The sequence below is a fragment of the Aedes albopictus genome, chromosome 1 (genome assembly GCF_035046485.1).
Source record: "Aedes albopictus strain Foshan chromosome 1, AalbF5, whole genome shotgun sequence".
Taxonomy (NCBI): Eukaryota; Metazoa; Arthropoda; class Insecta; order Diptera; family Culicidae; genus Aedes; species Aedes albopictus.
The window spans coordinates 105,543,330-105,565,208 of record NC_085136.1 but is presented as its reverse complement, the minus strand read 5'-3'; the positions used below and the strand labels follow the sequence as shown (position 1 = coordinate 105,565,208).

At 42.0% G+C, this 21,879-nt stretch overlaps 1 protein-coding gene across 2 annotated transcripts in view; it reads left to right on the top strand.

Moving 5' to 3' along the window:
• The window catches only part of LOC109397657 (uncharacterized), a 386,176-nt gene that overhangs the window by 173,176 nt on the left and 191,121 nt on the right, over positions 1 to 21,879 (top strand). For both annotated transcript variants that reach the window (XM_062845147.1, XM_029880381.2), the window contains one exon: positions 20,012 to 20,323. In XM_062845147.1, coding sequence (XP_062701131.1) covers positions 20,012 to 20,323 — 312 coding nt within the window. The remainder of the gene's footprint in view (positions 1 to 20,011; positions 20,324 to 21,879) is intronic.

Genomic DNA, 21,879 nt, shown 5'->3' with positions numbered 1-21,879 from the left:
GGGATTCCAGGAGATTTCAGGGGATTTCGGGGGTGTTCCAGAGCTTCCAGGGAGTTTCAGAGGCGTTGCAAGGGTATATGAAGTTTTATTGGGTATCAAGGGAGTGTTTGGGAATAGATTCCTGGATATCACCTGAAACCCTAAAATGCCTTGTAACGCCTTCAACTCCCTAAAAAGAAACCCTGAAAATAACGGACGAAAACTGTGGGGTTGCTCATAAACGGTTAAGCTCAGAGACATGCTCTGTTTATGTTACAATACATCGAAACCTCTTTGTGTGCACATGGCTGGGAGTGCATAAATTAAAAATGTGCATAAACTGAAAAAAGGCAAAAAGAGGGAAATTTGTGCATAGATTAAGTTTGGGCTTCAATGAAGAAATCAAGTTCGCACGAATAGGTCTTGCTCCTGAACAATTGAAGTGAGGCTACGGGGGTTTCCGGCAAGTTCCCAGATTGGGATAGGGGGTTCCAAAGAGCTACAGGGGCGTTTCAGGGCCTTGTTTATAGGGATTTAAGGAGCCTTTAAAGGGAGTTTTAGGGGTGTTTCAGAGTCGCTTCAGAGGGTATCAGGGAGTTTCAGGAACATTTTAAGGGCGTTCGTAGAGGTTTTAGGGGCGTTTGATAGCATTTCAAGGGCGTTCCAAGGGGTTTTCAGGTGACTTTCAGGGGGTTTCTGGAACCTTTTGAAGGCGTCTTAAGGGATGTCAGAGATATTTCAAATTGATTTTCAATGGCGTTTCAATGTGATTGTTTCAGGGGAGTTTCGTGGAATTTCATATCAGGGCCGTATCAGGGTGTTTTGAGATTGAAAAGGCATTTCAGGGGCGTTTCAAGACATTGTGATGGGATCACTGAAAATCTTCGAATTTTCCTAAAACCCACTCGGACTTCATGTAACATATTTGAGACCTCTGAAACCCACAAAAACGCCTCTGAAACCAGCTTAAGATGCTCTGAGACATTTCACGAAAATCCTCCTGAAATCTCCCGGTACCCCGCTGAAACGCCCCTACAATATCCATTTGCTCTCGCCTAAAATACCCCTTGGTCGTCGTTGCAATATTTTCGAATAGTTTTGGCGTTTCAGTCTTTTCGGGGTCAAAAACAACTAAATGTTTTCTTCTTCCAACGTTTCGATCCTGGAAGAAGAAAACATTTAGTTGTTTTTGACCCCGAAAAGACTGAAACGCCAAAACTATTCGAAAGTCTTCAAAACAGTCGTCGTCACTATAGTCGTTGCAATAGTTATTAAATTTTCTGATGCACAATATTTGTTCTCAGTAGCTTTTCCTCTTTTTGTTCAGGGCATAAAAAGGGTGCATAAATTAAAACTGCATAAAAATAACATGCATAAAGAGACCGTTCATAGACCAAAAGTTGGTCGTTTCAGAACCCCCTCCCCTCCATGTAAACCCCAAAAAGTAGTTTTAGTGTATGTGTACAGATATCAGAAGTGATTTTTCTCTTGTCGTCTTCTGTTACCTACTTCCAGTATTTCCTAAAACTCACATGACCAACCACAACTACAAACACTATATTGACGGAATAAACTAAACCAAAGCTTTCCAGATTAATTCCTATATTCCTGTCATTAATTTTAGTTGATCTTCATTGGACGTTTCCATAGATACAACGGTCTAACCCACGCTACATGGTCATGTAAAACCCCCCAAAGACGGAGCCATCTCGGCGCGTACACTTTCCTTTGCATTCGATACAGAAAAACCGTTTTCCATCGGATTAGCTGATAAAGAATCGCTTCTCGGCTTCCGCTTGGGAAAGTTTATTGCGGAATTGAAACCGGAGGTATTACACGTACCAGCCAAGTCTCCAAATAGCGCACGAAGCGCAATATTTTATCGTATTTCTAACGCCCTCTAACCCTAAGCTTCTCTCTTAGCTTTTCAGCGGCTCCCACAAACAAAAAGTTCGTTCTCGGGACGAAATTCTTTGCAAAACATAAACAATGCAGCAGCTAAAACCGCACCAGAGATAATCCCTCCTCTAGCCGAAAGACAAAGAAAAGTTGTGACGGTCGACGGACGAGAAATTCGTAGCATAAATTACTCGTCTAATACTAATCGAGGAAGTGACGACAACAATAAGTTTTACGCTTTCAAAGCGCTTTGGTCGCCTCAATTGATGGAGATGGATCGATGGAGCGTAATAAATTTACATAAATCGAACGATGAGATTATAATGCTACTGACAGAGTTGGAAAGGAGTTGGTCCGCGTAGGAGCCGTGAAAATAAATAGACTACTTCCATTTCAATTTAATCGGATGCCATCTGTCTCGGTTCCGTTCAGTTGTTTACCGGGAAATAGAAAAGGGAAGATCCTATGATGACCTAATTGTAATGCAGAAATTATTGTGATAAGGTTTATGTCGATTAATGCATATCATGGCTGCTTAGCGAACCAGAAGGAATCAAATTCTTGCTTTGAATGGTCCTCAGTCTCAAATTAAGATCGGTAAGTCAACCGTGACAGAAAAATTGATTTAAGGTTGACAGAAGCGACAGAAGGGCTTGCGATTCAAATATTGCTAAACAGGACTGCAAATCCCAATTGCATTGTAGCACACGGCGAGTTTGACATCCTAGCGCTGCAGGGGTGCAAAATCAGCCGTAGGCATTTCTTACTTTCTTATGCTGTGGCTTGGTTGGCTAAAGCGCCAGACTAACTATAGAGAGTCGTAGGTCCAAATCCCTCCAGAACTAAGTATTGTTTTTTTTTTGCATTCATGTATCTCTCCATTTTTTGTTACAATGCGCAACTATTTACCCTTCGAATTTCTTTCTTTTCACTTAATAAATCACCAATTTTGTTGTAAAGATTCAACATGGTTTTTCGGGTTATTCGAACGGCATTATTTCGATAAGGTTCTGTCAAAATATAAAACTTTATGAGCCAATATGTTTTAGCTCAGTTACCTTCTGCTTTTTTCTGGAGATATAACTGTCACCACATCGAAACCCAAATGGAAAATGATAAAATTGACACATTAAACTGACGACCCAAAACGATCAAACGAACAACAAAAGGGATTGAGCGGATCGAACCTGTCGGGTGGTGACAGGCTATTCAATAACCGATTCCTAACTTTTCCCCCATGAATCGGAATCAGGTAACATCCCTTCCGTTTCGGATTGCCTTTTTCTCTTCCAAGAAACCCGGATGACAACTCGAGATGTGACACGCACTCGTTAAATCTTCTCGCCGAAGGAAATTGATAGGTTTCTATTGACTACGGGATCCTAATCTCCTCGTTTTGAAAGCAATATTGAATCGAGTTTTTATTCTTATCCACCTTAGATAAGGCTTGGTTGGCATCGCCAACCAAGGGACCAAGATTAGAGAAATCCCTCGTAAATTTCCCTCCCCGCAGTCCCCAAAACGTTGAAAGCATCCAATACTTTATTCACATCGCAACCGAACCGCATCCGAATAAACTTGAGCCGCCTTTCACGCTTCGCTGGACACACCTCCAGCAGCGGAGGGCTGTGAGGCTGCTGCTACACGCACTTTCCCACATTAATCCTTTAATTTCAATTCCACACTTCATCCGTACTTTACGGCCCCCGAAGGCACCATTCACGGCGATTTCAGGAAAGCGACTGTGCTTCCGCCACCGCTGGCACCCCATCAAGCGCTCCTTTTCTGCTCCGTGAAGCCTCCACAGGAGGTTGGCTACAGCAATGTGTGGGAGGAAAATCTCTTGCAGCTTTCCCGAAACAATACCTACTCACAACCGTTTCTATCGAATCAAAAAGCTCATTATTTCGAGCGCGTTCATGTGGTGTCGGGGACGATACAGTAAGTGGAGACAAAACCTACTTTAATATCGCGTTTCTTTCGACACGGGATTTTACTCTGACGGAGTAAGGAGGAACACATGGCGAATGTACATTGTGGAGTGCTTCTTTTTGTTCATTCATTCATTTATTTATCTAGTATTGCATCAAATTCAAGGTAAAACTGAATCAACAATATTTCTCCATGAAACCTGGTCCGCCCATCGTACCCTCTGCGCTCTACACCTTCTTGTGCCTACCGAATCAGTAGCGAACACCAAATTTGCAGGGTTGTTGTCCGGCATTCTTGCAACATGCCCTACCCACCATTTCCTTCCGGCTTTGGCCACCTTCTGGATGCTGGGTTCGCCGTAAAGTGCAGCGAGCTCGTGGTTCATCCTTCTTCGCCACACACCGTTCTCCTGCACGCCGCCGAAGATCGCTCTAGCACGCGTCGCTCGAAAACTCCGAGTGCTTGCAGGTCCTCCTCGAGCATGGCCCATGTCTCGTGCCCGTAGAGGACCACCGGTCTTATTAGCGTTTTGTACATGGTGCATTTGGTGCGTGGGTGAATCTGTTTCGACCGGAGTTTCTTCTGGAACCCGTAGTAGGCCCGACTTCCGCTGATGATGCGCCTCTGAATTTCACGGCTCACGTTGTTGTCAGCCGTCAGTAAGGATCCGAGGTAGACGAATTCCTCCACCACCTCGAAAGTATCCCCGTCCATCGTAACATTACTACCCAGACGGATCCGGTCGTGTTCGGTTCCGCTGACCAGCATGTACTTTGTTTTTGAAGCATTCACCACCAGTCTGACCTTTGCTGCTTCACGTTTCAGGCGGGTGTACCACTCTGCCACCGCTCCAAATGTTCTGGCAATTATGTCCATGTCGTCCGCAAAGCACACAAATTGTCAAGATTTTGCAAAAAATCGTTCCCCGGTTGTTGAGCCCAGGTTCGTCGCATCACATTTGCCAGAGCTATTTTGAAGAGTAGGCATGAGAGTCCGTCATCTTGTCGCAATCCCCAGCGAAATTCGAATGAACTGGATAGTTCACCGTAAACTCTTACGCTTTTGCACATCGTCTGTCGTTGCTTCAATCAGTCTAGTCAGCTTCCCAGGAAAGCCGTTTTCTTCCATGATTTTCCATACCTCAGTGCGGTAGATGCTGTCGTATGCCGCTTTGAAGTCGATGAACAGGTGATGCGTTGGAAACTGGTATTCACGGAATTTCTGGAGGATTTGCCGTACGGTGAAGATCTGGTCCGTTGTCGACCGGCCGTCGATGAAGCCGGCTTGATAACTTCCCATGAACTCATTCGTTTTAGGTGACAGATGATCTGGCAGCATTAAAAATAGTTATCGCTCTGAAGTTCTCACATTTCAAATGGTCGCCTTTCTTGTGAATGGGGCAGATTACCCCTTTCTTCCACTCCTCCGGTAGCTGTTCGGTATCCCAGATCCTGCAAACCCTACGTCTCTCCGGATCCAACCAAGAAGGTATTGCTTCAGAAAGGGGCTAGTGCACATCGCACCCTCAAGGTTAGCTGCGTAGCCTAGCAGCAACAAACATCGATGACTCGTTTTGGAGAGTCCATCACGATAACATGCTGGCGCTAAGCCAGTTTCCCGAGTGGTCCTCACCACTCCCTTTGTCCTTGGAAGGCGGGCAGGGTCAACCCCGCCCGCGTCCAACTGCTTAGCAAACATCAAGAACTGATGCTCACGTGCAACCCGATCTAACTTCCCGCAAAGGAAGAGTATCACTACACAGCGTAACAAAAATTAACTTTTTGTCTGTCTCAAGAGCAAACTTATGTGTCTCCGAAGGATTTTGGGCCGCTGAATCCGAATCCGGGCTCAGATTTGCTCTAACACGTCACAATTTTGAGCTATACCTCAATTTATAGGGCAAAATATGCGATTTTGGGCTTTTTTGACTGCAAGCCATTAAGCAAGGAAATATTTTTTTTAAGCAATCAAAAGGTTTATTGATCAATTAACATCTAAATTAACGACTTATGCAAAATATTTCGTTTTACCAAATCGAATTTGATAGTTTTAAGCGATTTATGTTAGGTACTATATTTCCCATACAAGTCACCCTCCAAAAGTTGTATGCAAGTTTTCATACTAACATAAAATGCTTAAATCTATCAAATTTGATTAGGTAAAATGAAATATTTTGCATGAGTCGTTAATTTAGATGTTAATTGAACAATTAACCTTTTGATTGCTTAAAAAAAATATATCCTTGCTTAATGGCTTACAGTCAAAAAAGCCCAAAATCGCATATTTTGCCCTATAAATTGAGGTATAGCTCAAAATTGTGACGTGTTAGAGCAAATCTGAGCCCGGATTCGGATTCAGCGGCCCAAAATCCTTCGGAGACACATAAGTTTGCTCTTGAGACAAAAAAATGTTGCGCTGTGCTACCCTTCAGGCCCTATCAGATGCACGCACCCGAAGGTTGCAGATAGCAGGGTCTCCACCTGCCCCGGCCCTTACCGGGGACCCCTTTCCAACCGCGGGCTCGGATCCAACCCAGTAGACCGACGCCACGACAGCAACGCTACCGGGACTTCATCTCCGCGGCCACTTAATCTCTGCAAGGGTCGCTCTCGACCGCAGGGCACCGGTATGACCTACGAAGCCGAACCCGAACCCCTGGACCACCTCATGTACTGCATCTGAACTAGCCATTATCCGAGTCCACGCGCCACCTCCTCTGTCCGCATCATGTCTGTTGAACCCAATGGAGCGAACTGCGCCCTTCGCTCGCTTGCCTGATGTTTAACCTCCTGGACTCTATGGTCAAACTTGGTGAAGTCCGCCATTGCTCGTTCATGTCTTTCCATTTTTGTTGCTCTTCTGTTTGCTCTCCCGAAACATGGCCGGCCACCTATTTTATCCACTTCCAAAGTTTCATCCTCAACGACTTCGATTACTTCTGGTTTCCCCTCGATTATATCCGCTTCGCTTTACGGGGAACCCGGTTCTTATTATTGTTTTGTACTCATATGGTATAGTAAGCATTATTCCACTGGTTGCCTGAAACCGCACACGATCTGTGAAACCCATATGATCCGAAGATCTAGCGTTCCGTGAAAGCGTCCCAAACCCACGACCGAGTGGCTTGGCAGGGAAATCGGAGCCCCACGATAAGTTCCGGTGAACGCGTGATCCGAGGAGGCGTCCCGTACCCAGAACCATGTGGCTGAGCAGGCAGATTAGCACGATAAGTTACGGTGGCCGCGTGTTTCGAGAAGGTGGGCGGACCCCACTACTGGTACGCAGCGGCAGATCATCAAGTCTGGGCTCGAAGGCCCGAAAATAGTCTAAGATTGAGTTCTGCTGCGGTACGATCATTATCAGTCGCTTTGTTGGTTTTGAGCTGGTGAATGGCATCCTTAACTTCTCTTAGCTTGGGAGTTGGCTCATTCCCGTCCTCTGCTACATTGGCGTCGTCGTTCCCTCCGTTGCCGAGTTCTCCCGTGCCTACGTCCTCCACGTCATTCAAGTGCTCGTTGAAGTGCTGCTCCCAACTTTCGATCACCTTACGTCCGTCCGTCAAAAGGCCTCCGTTCTTATCCCTGCATATTACGGCTCACCGCATGAAGCCGTTGCGGGATGCGTTGAGCTTCTTGTAAAGCTTTCGTGTTTCACGGGAACGGCCCAGCAGTTCCATTTCCTCGCACGCCGCTTCTTCCAGGCGGCGCTTTTTCCTCAAAAAAAAAGAGCGGGCTTACTGCTTCCGCTTCTGTTGTAAGGTTTCATGTTCTGCCGGGTCCCTTGCTGCACCAAAACCAACTGCGTTTCTTCTCCTCCAAAGTCGCTCTGCACTCTTTGTCGAACCACGACTGCGTCGTTTATGGTGATCTGCAAATGTTATGATAAGAGACGCTATGTTGCAGAAAGGTGCTACATATGGCCAGGCCATCAGGTATCAGTAGAACGGCTACAGAGGCACGTTTTCCTTCATTTGGGAAATTTGTGCCAACGTGTGGCAATGTTCTTAGAGGCGGCGAAATCAATGAGTTGTAGGCCGTTTTTGTTCGTCGGCTGGTTGGCACTACTGAACTTTCCAACTGTCGGCCTGAGTTCTTCCTTCTGGTTTACCTGAGCATTTAGTTCTCGGTTTGAGCATCGGCCGTACTCGCGTTCGAGCTGCGCGTATGATGCGTCCATGTCTTCATCAGTAATCATGTAGAGTGTGAGCCTTTCACGTTCATTATGCAAAAGTTGAAGAATTGGCTCTTGATCTTCAAACTGCAAATTATTTCGTCCATCGGCCAGAGATAGAGATAACCATTGCGATCTCCAGTTAGTCTAGTGGATCGCCAATCCGAAGACGGCAGGTTCCATTCCCGTACCAGTCGGGGAAATTTTCTCGACTCCCTGGGCATAGTCCTGGAGTTTTCCACGCTGATCCTGCTAAATTTCTCAGCAGCATTTCTTCCAGATGTTTTCCCGTTTATTTCTCCAAGAGTCCCTCGTGGGATTTTCCTGCAATTCTGAATGCATTTTTTTTACCAGAAAATGTACGTGGGATTTTTGCAAGTACTAAATCCGGGATCTCTACAGAAGCTTCTCTCAGGATGTTTATCAGATGTTTGTCGCGAAATGACTCGAGAGATTCTCTCGGTATTCTTCTCGAAAAAGTCCCTGTTTCGTCTGGGGCTAGGATTCTACGTTGTGTATGGTAAGGAGGAGCTCCAGGCGACGACGAAGAACACGATTTGATTGAGTTCAAACTAACTCGGATTTTATTTGCCCCCGAGAGGCACACGCCTGCTCGGGAGTGATCTTCACTTACTATTCTACATTACATAGATTCGTGTACACCTTTTAAAGGCGACACAGTACGGGCAGATAAAATATAATACAATTAAATCCTATTACCGCGCGCACCGCAGTACGCTGGACGCTGATCGCAGGGCGCCCACCGTTGCGTTGGGCTGACGATGCGATCGATGCATTGGATGTGGACAATGGGCAGCTAGTTGAATGGTACGCTGCGGTGCCTGTGTGCTGTTGGATATGCCTATTGACGACGTTTTCGGTGCGAGATCGAACAGTCCCGATCCCTTGTGGTGTTTCTCACAAGATTCTCCCGGAAGTTCTTCGGAAGATTTTTTCCAAAGATTTTTGCTGAATTCCTCTAAGACAGGGGGTTTTAGATCGTGCACCGCGGTGGCAGTTCTTTAATTATGCGACAGAATAATTTTTCAATAATTCATTGATTTAAGAAGGAATCCAGCAAGAACCATATAAGGCATTTGCAATGATTGATGAATCAATACTCCCGAAAGAAATATCATAGCATCTTTCTCGAAAATGTACTATGAATGTCTACAGCACCAACCATCCAACAAGGGATTCAACTACTGTGCAAGACCTTAGAAAGGATCTTTCGATGATCTCAAAATTAGTTTTCCAGGAATTATAATAAAAAGTTTAATGATTTCAAAGGAATCTTTTTCCGGTGTCAAGAAATGGCCAGAAAACCTAAAGAAAATTTATCAAATACCATGTCAGAACTATGCTAAAGTTCTGAAAGTGAAGTTTCCAAGGCAACAAGATTCTTTTAGTATATTTTTTTTTCTAGAAATTCTAAAAAAAATCTTTCAAAAACCACCAAATTAAGCATACAGAGGTCAACGCAGGGATCAGCGTCGAGATGTACGTTATAGGAATCCGCCAAAAACGTATCGTATAAATGTGACAATAAATTCACTATAAGTCTGCTTAGAATCTCACTCGAAAATTTTCAGATATGTTACCAGCTACAAAACATTCTAAGTCAAACAACTGTTTCACTCGAACGAAGCTGAGAATTGCAATGAAAATGAAATATAAATACCGTAAACTGAGGTTTAGTTGATCAGTGGGGTGAACCTGATCACTATATTACCCACGGATATCGACTTTCAAGAAAGTTACCAATCCATTTTAAGGTTACGTCATTGGATTGCGAATGGATAAAACATAATTGTTGCTTCCTTGAAAGTCGATATCCGCGGATAATTGAGTGATCAGGTTCACCCCACTGATCAACTACACCCCAGTTTACGGTAATATAATCATGTGTGGAAAAGTTTATTCTCTACCTAATTCGAAAATTCGGTGCCATCAGTGAAGTGGTCACATAACTTGACTGGTTCTGAAGCAACTTCATAATTTTCCAAATATTATGAACGGAGCATTGTTATTGTTTAACGCAAATCGTGTTATATTGTAGATCTAACATTGTGACATCTCATAAATCGAGATGTTCTTAAAACCATTGACAAAGAAAACGCAGAAAAATGAACAATTTAACCATTATTTGAGATCCCAAAGGAAACTTACCCTAACTCATGCGATAATTAAAAAAACGCAAAGAGATTTTGAATTGTGTGCCGTGGGACCACGCTACGGCTCTGGCAGATACCTTCGGAAATTACTCCAAGGATTTTTTTAGAAATTCTTCCAGAGATGCCTTCAGGAATTACTCTAAATATTTTTTTTATTTCAGAGATGTCTTTGGGGAAACCTCAAAAAAACTTTCAGAAATTTTTCCAAGCGTTCCTTCGAAATTTCACCAATAACACAGCGTAACAAAAAATAACGTTTTGTCTGTCTCAAGAGCAAACTTATGTGTCTCCGAAGGATTTTGGGCCGCTGAATCCGAATCCGGGCTCAGATTTGCTCTAACACGTCACAATTTTGAGCTATACCTCAATTTATAGGGCAAAATATGCGATTTTGGGCTTTTTTGACTGCAAGCCATTAGGCAAGGAAATATTTTTTTTAAGCAATCAAAAGGTTAATTGGTAAATTATCATCTAAATTAACGACTCATGCAAAATATTTCGTTTTACCAAATCGAATTTGATAGTTTTAAGCGATTTATGTTAGGTACGATATTTCCCATACAAGTCATCCTCCAAAAGTTGCATGCAAGTTTTCATACTAACATAAAATGCTTAAATCTATCAAATTTGATTAGGTAAAACAAAGTATTTTGCATGATTCGTTAATTTAGATGTTAATTGACCAATTAACCTTTTGATTGCTTAAAAAAATATTTCCAAGCTTAATGGCTTGCAGTCAAAAAAGCCCAAAATCGCATATTTTGCCCTATAAATTGAGGTATAGCTCAAAATTGTGACGTGTTAGAGCAAATCTGAGCCCGGATTCGGATTCAGCGGCCCAAAATCCTTCGGAGACACATAAGTTTGCTCTTGAGACAAAAAAATGTTGCGCTGTGTAATTCCTCCAAAAATTTCCCAGGAATTCATTTTTTTTTTTTCAAAAACTCTTACCAGGAATTATTTTCCGATTTTTTTTTCTGAATTTGGTTTTGAAATTCTTCCAAGTATTCCATCATATATTGCACCAAAATTTCTCCAAAAATTACATAAGGAGTTATTTTAGAATATCTTGCTTGGATTGCTGCAGAAATTTCCCTATGATTTCGTTCAGAATTTTCTCTAGGAGTTATTCCACAAATACGTTCAAATATTACTTCTGAAATTCATACAGATATTTAATCAGAAATCACTGCAGGTATTGCTTTTGAAAACGTGCTATAGATTCCTCCAGTTTGTTCTGTTTTTTATTTTTCTAACAATATTCTGCAGGTATTTCTCAAGGAATTTCTTCGGAAATTTGTGCTTGGATTCCTACGGAAAGTCTCCTAAGAATTGCTTCAGAATTTTTCAAAAAAAAAAATCTTCCTAGCATACCTACATTCGGAAACTTTCTTCATGTGTCACTTTAGAAATTGTTTTCTTTCGGATTTCTTTTTGAATTCATTAAGGATTTTTCCAGAAATTTCAAAAAGATGTTTTTTTTTTTTGAAAAATCTTATATCGGTTGCTCCAGATATTTCTTTATGAGTTTCTTCAAAAATTCATTCAGGTATTCTTCCATAAATTCGTCCAGTGATTTCTTTAGAAATTCCTCTACATTTTTACCCAGAAATATCTCCAGAGAAAAATTTAGCAAGTCTATTATAGATTTCTTCAGAAATTCTTCCGAGATTTTTTAGAAAATCTTCCACAAATTTCTGTACAAGTTGGCTGAGGGATTACCTCGGGAAATTTGGCAAGAATTCCACAGAAATTGCTTCACGGAATCTTTCTAAAAATCTCCCACGGATTAATTTGAAAAAAAAAATCTGCAAGGATTGCTTTAGAAATTCACCCTGAATTGCCTTCATGATTTCAATGGAGATTTTTCCAGCAATTAATCAAGGATTTATTTTGCAAAATATTCCATGAAATACTGTATAAATTCTTCCATGTATTTCTTCAGAAATTTGTCAAAGGATTACTATAGAAAATCTTTTATGATTTTTTTTTTCAGAAATTCCTCCACGAACAAATTAAAAAAAATCCTACTGCAATTTCTTCAGCTGCGAGAGAGAGGTCCTCAGGAATTTGTTTGAAAATACAAAGTCAATCGATTCATCCAGACATGTTTCTCCAGAGATTCTTTTAGAAAATCTTCTAGGGATTCCTTCACAACTTTGTTCCAAAAATCTTTCAGGCGTTTATTTCGATTTTTTCTCAAAGGATTCCTTTTGAACTTTCTTTGTAATGGTTTTTGTACCATTTTTTTCCGTGAGCTGCTCTAGAAATTCCGCCATAAATTTTCCAGAAATTTCTACAGGGATTTATTAAGAAAGCCTTCTTTTGATTTCCTTAGTTTTTTTTTTGTCTGTATTAACGAGATTTTTAACCCTAGGCTAGTTCATCTCGGGACATACGTTTTACTTCCCTTCCGAAGGAAGGACCCACATTTTGTGAGTATGTCGGGAGTGGGATTCGATCCCAGGTCCTCGGCGTGATAGCCAAAGTGTTCAGGTCCGCTCCACGATTTACTTAGTATTTAAAGAAAAAATCCACGGTTTCTTTCAAAAATTTCCTCAGCGTTTCTTCCAAAATATCTGTTAGGATTTTTTTCAAGATTCTTCAACAAATATTTTCAAAAACATCTCTGGAAAAACTTCCGTGGATTGCTTCCAGAATTGCAGCATAGATTCCTTTAAAACCCCTCCAGAGATTTGTTTTTGGAAGCTTTTACAATTTATTTTTGAACCAGAGCATTGCGGCTACATGTAGAATGAAATAAGAATGAGCCCATCGAAACCTTTGACAAGTTATATTGCGCATTTAGTTCACCACTGGACTGTGCACTCAGCCTTCATTAGTGTGAACACGTTAATAAAAGTGCGCGAATGCACCATATCCAGTTGATGTCTTCGGCGCACTATTTCTTTAATTTATGCTGAATAAGTGCTCTGAAGACAACGAGTTGATTTGTTGCAATCGCGCACTTTTATTTACGTTTTCGCACTCTTGAAAACTCGCGCAATAGTTTAGTGGTGAACAAAATGCACTATATTTTGACTATTTAGATTTACCCTACTCCATGGAGCAACCAGCAGATTCTGAAAAGTTGCTGTGCCTCTGATCACTTCTGACAGGTGGTAGGGAGGCTTGCACGAGAATAAGCAGATATTAATTACACGCGCGTGCTGTTGTTTGGGTGTCGTCTCATCGCGTCTCACCTGGATCGTAATTAAATTATTTTCGAACCAAATTTGCCCGTATAATGGGAAGCCTCCACCGCATCGCACCGGGTACAATACTTACCTATACCAACTGCTGCAAGTTTCGAAACGACTACGGGGAGCAAAAGCGACACCAGGAATAAAAGAAGAGCCCACCGATTTTCTCCACCACCCGTGGTTGCCTGATGCCTGCCCTGCCCCAGGACAGGAGGAGTGCTCGTACAACTTTTATTTAAATTGAGTGTCATCGTTGTCGCGATGGCACAGTGGTCTAATGTTACATTATCGGGCGGTATAATCGACATTTATGGATTTGAAACGAAATTGGTCGAGAGGTTTATCAACAGCAAATTGTTATTTACAAAGTCTTACCAGGGAGGGATGAGGTGTCAGAAACTACTAAACATGGTTTTACGTAATCATTAGACGGCCCTTTGTGATCTACAAGCACATATTTCATCCAGCCCATATCCATTTCTATGGCATTCGAAAAGTTTCATAAATTGATTCACATTTTCTGAATATTTCAATCTGAACCACAGTTTCCTGCCCGAGATACCGTGAAAGCTTTTGGAAGCGAAAGCGACTGGACTGGGCTAGGGAGAGGGTGGCGCGAATTTTAATTAAAGCACTTGAGAGCTGTTTGTTTCTGTTGCGATTTAATGAGAATCGAAACAAGAACAAAAAACGGTGACAATAACAAGTGGAGCACGTGTGTATGTGTGTTTCTGGGATGACAGAGTGCAAAGTCCGTAAATTTTTAAAATTTTGATTATGCAGAATCAACATTTCGAAGCTTGTAGTGTGAATGCTGTAGGAATTCCACCGGGAATTCCTCAAGGAAGATCTCCAGCATTGTCTCCATCCATTTCTCCAGGAATTTTCCCCGGAATTCCCCTAGGATTTAACCAAAAAATCCCCAGAAATTCCCACAGGATTTTTTCCAGAATTTCTGCAGGAATTTGTCAAGGAATTTCTTCCAGGGTTCCTTCAGGATTTTTTCAGGAACTTCTCCAAGAATTTCCCCAGAAATTCATCCAGGAATTTCCAAAGGAATTTCTCCTGGAATTTTCTCAGCAAATCCTCCAGGAATATACCCAGAAATTCATGCAGGATTTTCTCAGACTTTTTTTAGGAATTTCTCCAAGAATTTCCCCAGGAAATCCACCAGGAATTTTTCCAAGAGTTCCTTCAGGAATTGATCCAGGAATTCCTTGAGAAGTTTTCCAATGAATTTCTCCAGGAATTTCCTCAGGAATTTCTCCAGGATTTTTCTGCAAGAATTTCCCCAAAAATCTCAAGGAATTCCTTCAGGAATTTATCTAGGAATTCCTCAAGAAATTTCTTTAGGATTTCTTCAAGGAATTTCCTCAGGAATTCCTCCAAGAATATCCCCAGGAATTGAATTCCTCCAGGAATTTCTCCATAAATTCATCCAGGTGTTTACCCAGGCATTATTTCAAAAAAAATCCTTCACTAATTTCTTAGGAATTACCTGTTTTCAGAATAAGGGAAATGTCCAGGAACCCCTCCAGAAATTCTACCGGGGATTCCTCCAGGAATTCCTCAAGGAGTTTTTCCAGGAATTCCTCCAGGAACTTCCCCAGGAATTGCTCTTGGAATTTTCCCAGAATTTCTACAGGAATTTCCCTAGAAATTCCTACAGAATTTTCTTCAGCAATTCCTCCAGGAATACATGCAGAATTTTCTCCAGAAGTTCCTTCAGATTTTTTTTTTCAGGAATTTCTCCAATAATTTCCCAAGGGATTCCTCCAGGAATTTCCCCAGGAATTCATTCAGGAATTTCACCAGGAAATCCACAAGAATTTCTCCAGGAATTTCCACAGGAATTCCCCCAGGAATTCCTCCGGCAATTCCTCCAGGAATTCCTCCAGCAATTCCCCGAGGAATTCCTCCAGGAATTCCCAGGAACTCCTCGAGGAATTTTCCCATGAATTCCTCCAGGAATTTCCCCAGGAATTCCTCCAGGAATTTCCCCAGGAATGCCTCCAGGAATCACCGAAGGAATTCTTACAGGAATTTCCCGAGGTATTTCACTAGGAATTTCCCCAGGAATTCCTCCTGAATTTGTCCAGGAATTTCTTCAAGAATTTACCCAGGAGTTCCTCTAGAAATTTCCCCAGGAATTCCTCCTGGAACTGTCCCAGGAATTCCTCCAGGAATTTCCCCAGGAATTCCTCTAGGAATTTTCCCAGGAATTCCTCCAGGAATTTCCCCAGGAATTCCTCCAGGTATTTCCCCAGGCATTCCTCCAGGAGTTTCTAAAATTTCCCAAAAAATACTTCAAGAATTACCCCGAGAATTCCTCCAGGAATTTCCCTAGGCATTCTTCCAGGATTTTATCCAGTAATTCCTCAAAGAATTTTCACAGAATTTTTTTCAGGAATTCTTCCAGGAATTTCCCCAGGAATTCCTCCAGGAATTTCCCAAGAAATTCATCCAGGAATTTCCCCAGGAATTCCTCCGGGAATTTCCCCAGGAATTCCTCCAGGAATTTCCCCAGGAATTCCTCCAGGAGTTTCTACAGGAATTCCCTCAGGAATTTCCCCTAGGAATTTCCCTAGGAATTCCTCTAGGAATTTCCACAATAATTTTTCCAGGAGTTTCCTCAGATAATCCGGCAGGAATTTTCGTAGCAAATCCTCCTGGAATTACCCAAGAAATTCATCCAGGAGTTTCCCTAGGAATTCTCAAAAGAATTTCTCAAAAAATTCTCCAAGTATTACCTCGAGAATTCCTCCAGGAATTTCCCCAGGCATTCTTCCAGGAATTTCTCCAGTAATTTCTCAAAAAATTTCCACAGAAATTCTTTCAGGAATTTATCCAAGAAATTGTCCAGGAATTACCCTAAGAATTCCATCATGAGTTTCTCCAGGAATGTCTCCAATTATTTCTCCAGAAATTCCTCCAGGAATTTCCCCAGGAATTCCTCCAGGAATTTTCCCAGGAATTCCTCCAGAAATTTCCCAGGAATTCCTCCAAGAATTTCCCCAGGAATTCCTCCATGAATTTCCCCAGAAATTCATCCATGAATTTCCCCAGGAATTCGTCCATGAATTTCCCCAGGAATTCCTCCAGGAATTTCCCCAGGAATTCCTCCAGGAATTTCCCCAGGAATTCCTCCAGGAATTTCCCCAGGAATTCCTCCAGGAATTCCCAGCAATTCCCCAGGAATTCCTCCAGGAATTCCCAGCAATTCCTCCAGGAATTTCCCAGGAATTTCCCCAGGAATTCCTCCAGAAATTTCCCCAGGAATTTCCACCAAGAATTTCCCCAGGAATTCCTTCAGGATTTTCCCCAGGAACTCCTCCAGGAATTTCCCCAGAAATTCCTCCAGGAATTTCCCCAGGAATTCCTCCAGGAATTTTCCCAGCAATTCCTCCAGAAATCTCCCCAAAAATCCCTCCTGGAATTCCTTCAGGAATTTTCCCAGACATTCCTCCAAGAATTTAGTCAGGAATTCCTCTAGGAATTTCTCCAGGAATTTCCCCTGGAATTCCTCCAGGAATTTCTCCAGAAATTCCTCCAGGAATTTTCCCAGAAATTCCTCCAGGAATTTCTCCGGGAATTTCTCCAGAAATTCTTCCAGGAACTTCCCCAGGAATTCCTCCAGGAATTTCCTCAGGAATTTTTCCAGGAATTTCCCCAGGATTTCCTCCAGAATTTCCCCAGGAATTCCTCCAGAAATTTCCCAGGAATTCCTCCAGGAATTTCCCAGGAATTCCTCCAGGAATTTCCCAGGAATTCCTCCAGAAATTTCGCCAGGAATTCCTCAAGAAATTTCCCTAGGAATTTCCCCAGGAATTCGTCCAGGAATTTCCCCAGGAATTCCTTCAGGAATTTTCCAAGGAAGTCCTCTAGGAATTTCCCCAGGAATTCCTCCAGGAATTTCCCCAGGAATTCCTCCAGGAATTTCCCCAGGAACTCCTCCAGGAATTTCTCCTGGAATTTCTCCAGGAATTCCTCCAGGAAATTCCCCAGGAATTCCTCCAGGAATTTTACCAGGAAATTCACTAGGAATTTCCCAGGAATTCCTCCAGGAATTTCTCCAGGAATTCCTCCAGGAATCTCCCCAGGAATTCCTTTAGGAATTTCCCTCAGGAATTCCTTCAGGAACTTCCCCTGGAATACCTCCAGGAATTTCCCCAGGAATTCCTCCAGGAATTTCCCCAGGAATTCTTCCAGGAATTTTCCCAGGAATTTCTCCAGGAATTTTCCCAGCAATTCCTTCAGGGATCTCCCCAGGAATTCCTCCCAGGCATTCCTCCAGGAATTTAGCCAGGAATTCCATTAGGAATTCCTCCAGGAATTCCTCTGGAATTCCTCCAGGGGTTTCTCCAGAAAATCCTCCAGGAATTTCCCCAGAAATTTCTCCACGAATTTCCCAGGAATTCCTCCAGGAATTTCCCCAGGAATTCCTCCAGGAGTTTCCTCAGGAATTCCACCAGGAATTTCCCCAGGAATTCCACCAGGAATTTCCCCAGGAATTCCTCCAGGAATTCCTCCAGGAAATTCCCCAGGAATTCCTCCAGGAATTTCCCCAGGAGTTCCTTCAGGAATTTCCCCAAGAATTCCTCCAGGAATTTCTCCAGGAATTCCTTCAGGGATTTCCCCAGGAATTCGCTCAGGAATTTTCCCAGGAATTTCCTCAGGAATTTCCCCAGGATTTTTTTCAGGAATTTCCCCATGAATTCCTCCAGGAATATTCCCAGGAATTCCCTCAGGAATTTTCTCAGCAATTCCTCCAGGAATTTCCATAGCAAATCCTCCAGAAATTTTCCTAGGAATTCCTTCGGGAATTTTCACAGGAATTCCTTCAGGAATTTTCCCAGGAATTCCTTCAGGAATTTCTCCAGGAATTCCTCCAGGAATTTCCCCAGGAATTCCTCCAGGAATTTCCCCAGGAATTCCTCCAGTAATTTCTCCAGGAATTCATCCAGGAATTTCTTCAAGAATTTTCCCAGGAAATCTTGAAGGAATTTTCCTGGGAATTCTTCCAGAAATTTCCCCAGGAACTCCTCTTCCCTCAGGGATTCTTCCAGGGTTTTTCCCAGAAATTCCTGCAGGAATTTTCCCAGGAATTCTTTCAGGAATTCCTCCATGAACTTTCCCTGGAATTCTTCCAGGATTTTTTTTACGAGTTGCCTTAGCAATTCTACCAATAATTGCTTTAGGTGTTAACCTTAGATTGTCTCAGGAATCACCCCAGCAATTGCTCAGGAACTGCTCCTGTTAATCGTCTAGTAATTTCTCATTTTTTTAAGAGGAGTTCCTGTACTCCAAGAATTCCTCTAGGAAAATCTTAACAAATTTCTCCGATGATTCTACCATTTTCTGCTTCAATAAACTTCAAATAATTCTTCCGAAAACTTCTACGAAACTTCGAGGGAATTTTTCTAAAACTTGTCTACAGAAACATATCCGCAGTTATAGTTCTGTTGTAAGCCAATTTAAAATTTGATTCCACCATGTCTCCACTTTCAAGGTAAGAGATTACAGAAAGCAACTAATTGAAAGATGACATTCTCTACCCTGGTGATAAACCGATTCCAAGAATTTAGCTAAAGCTGCGATTGAAAATGATTTTGCTTTCCCGGAATGGCCAGTAAAATCCCTCGAGGATAAAAAGGTGTCGCACACCTTTCGCCTTGCCCTAATGGCTAATCTTCAAAGTGGCAAAAAGGTCCTTGGGCCGGATAACAGAGGCAGAGGGGCTATCGCTGACGCTTGACATCAAAGGAGATGCAAGCGCTGTTGGCTGGCTGGTGGCAACTCACGCCTTTGGGGGGTTAGATCAAAGAAGGTGCACGGTAGGGCAGTTCAGACTTTAAACATGTCAAAAATCCAAAGCTCCCATATGTTCGTTACAATCATTGGTGTAAAACTAGAGTCTTGTCAAATTTTCAGCCATTTCTGTGGTGATTTAATGGTGGCCCAAGAGCAAAATAGGTTTATATGGGAATTACTATGGAGAATTTTCGAAAAAGGCTCTCCGCGCTGTAGAGCATTACCACATGGATGAAGTCATAGGGTCAAGGCCAAATTGAATTCTTCAGATCTCAATGATGAATGTTGCCGAAGACCGGAACTTATTTCGACAATCGGGGAAAAAGTTATTAAACAAATTCTCACTCGCATGCGCATCTTTATACACGATGTCCAGCAAGGTGTGCAAGAAGGTAGCACGCATACTATGATTGCGTGTCAAGCGTGTCGATCGAGCTGTGGTCTTCTGTTCAAGCATGCATGAATGAATATTGATTAATAACTTCTGTCTCGTGAGTCGAAACGAGTTGCGGTCTTCGGCAACATTCATCATTGAGATCTGAAGAATTCAATTTGACTTTGACCCAACGCCTTCATCCATGTGGTGATGCTCTACAGCGCGGAGAACCTTTTTCAAAAATTCTCCATAGTAATTCCCATATAAACCTATTTTAGTTTTGGGCCACCATTAAATCACCACCGAAATGGCTGAAAATTTGACAGGACTCTAGTTTTGCACCAAGGATTGTAATGAACATATGGGAGCTTTGAGTTTTTAACATGTTTAAAGTCTAAACTGCCCTAGTGCACGGCTTTCGATTTGAATTCTCATGTTTACCCTTTTCCCCTCCTTCCTCATTGCAGATAATTTGAAATCGGACCAAACGCAATCGTACCAATATCAGCCCTACGGAAGTAACAATAACAACAATACCAGCTGCAGTAATGGTAAAAATCACGTCACCAAACCGGTGCCACCGGATTTGACTCCGGGCAATGAGTTTCTAGACAGTCGCCGAGAGTGTACCGACGAAGACTGCGAGTACCGGGATGGGTCCTGTAAGGTGGCGGCGACCGAAAACGGGATCAATTCCGGCGATAGGAATAAATTTTGCGGCAGTTTGCCCAATCATCTGGATGCGGACGACGCCTGCGAGGCCATATTTAAGCAGAACGGTGAGTACCTATGGGTGGAAGACGACATATTTCAGCTTGACAAAGTATTTATCGTGCAATTATGATGTTGTATCACTCGTAAGATTATGGGTTCGGTTTCACGCAAATAATAAAACATTTTCAGAAAGATTAATTAGAATTCATCAAGGGTTTCCTATATGTACGGGGCTATTCATAAATCACGTGAACTTTGGAGGGGGAGGGAGGTGGTTCTTACCAAAGTCTACGCTCCATACAAATTTACTAATTTTTGTATGGACAAAAGTCTACTAGGGGAGAGGGGGGTCTGAAATGGTCAAAATATGAACTACATACGTCGTTAATGAACGGCACTTAGACAGAGTCTTGGAGTGGTTCTATTGTGCCCTTGGCAAGCACACATATTGGTGCCCCACAATACTTTTCCAATGGCCTTTGCCATTGCCTTATTCTGTTTTATTTCCTTTAGAAGCGTGCCAATCAATTTTTATTTTTTTTTTTCAATATTACAAGGTCTATGTTGTAAAAACTTTCTACAATCCTACATTTGTCCAAACTTAAGGATTCCTCCGAAATATCCGAATAGCTAGCTGTTTACAAATTTGGAAAATTTGTGAATAATTTGGATTCTCGAGATTTTCTTAAACTTCCCAAGACAATCATCCATTTGTTTCGATATCTTGTTCAAACACTTCTATTAATTTTACAATTTCACTTTAAGCAGATAAATATTACAGAAAATATATTGCAGGATTTGACCGAAAGTATTCGACACATTTCAGTAAGAATTTCTTGAAGAGTTGCTTAAGAAATTCGAAAAAGTATTCCTTCATGCATTTGTGCAGGAATTTCTGATGGAATTTCTCCAGGACTTTCTTCAGGAGAATCTCCTCCATATATGATTTCAAGAAATGCAATTCCAGCACAAAGTTCTCTAAGAATTTCTCCAGGGCTTCTAAGGGAATTCATCCAGAGATTCTAGCAGAAGTTCTTTCAGAGATTTATGCAGAAGTTCTTTCGGAGATACCTTGAGAGATTCTGCAGGAATTCCGAATTGTTTCCAGGAACTCTTTCGGGAATTCTGGCTGAATTTTATAGAGTTATAATGTTCTTCAGGACAACCTTTCGGGATTTTTGGAAATTATACAAGAACAATTTCATCAGATTTCGCCAGAAGCCAGAAGATTTTTAGAAGCTTTTCTGGGGATTCCTTCAGAAAATCCTCTAGAGATCCCTACCGAAATATAATCAAGAATTTCTCCACTTACTTTACTTGCAGTTTCTGCAGGAATTTTTGAAAAGTTTTTTTTAGGAGTTTTCCAGAAATTCTCCAAAGGTGTCTAAAACAATCCCCATAGGACCTTTTTTCATGGTTTTCTCTAAAAGTTTTCCCTTGAAGTTATTCCTAATGATCCTCTAGAAATTTTCCATGTTATTCTTTATGAAATTCCTCCGGAGTTTGATACAGGAAATCTTTCTGGCATTTCTATAGGACTTTCCTCCATAAAGTTTTCAACAATTTGCTCTGGAAATCTTCAGGTTTATCGCCTGCAGATCTTACAGTGATTACATCCAAA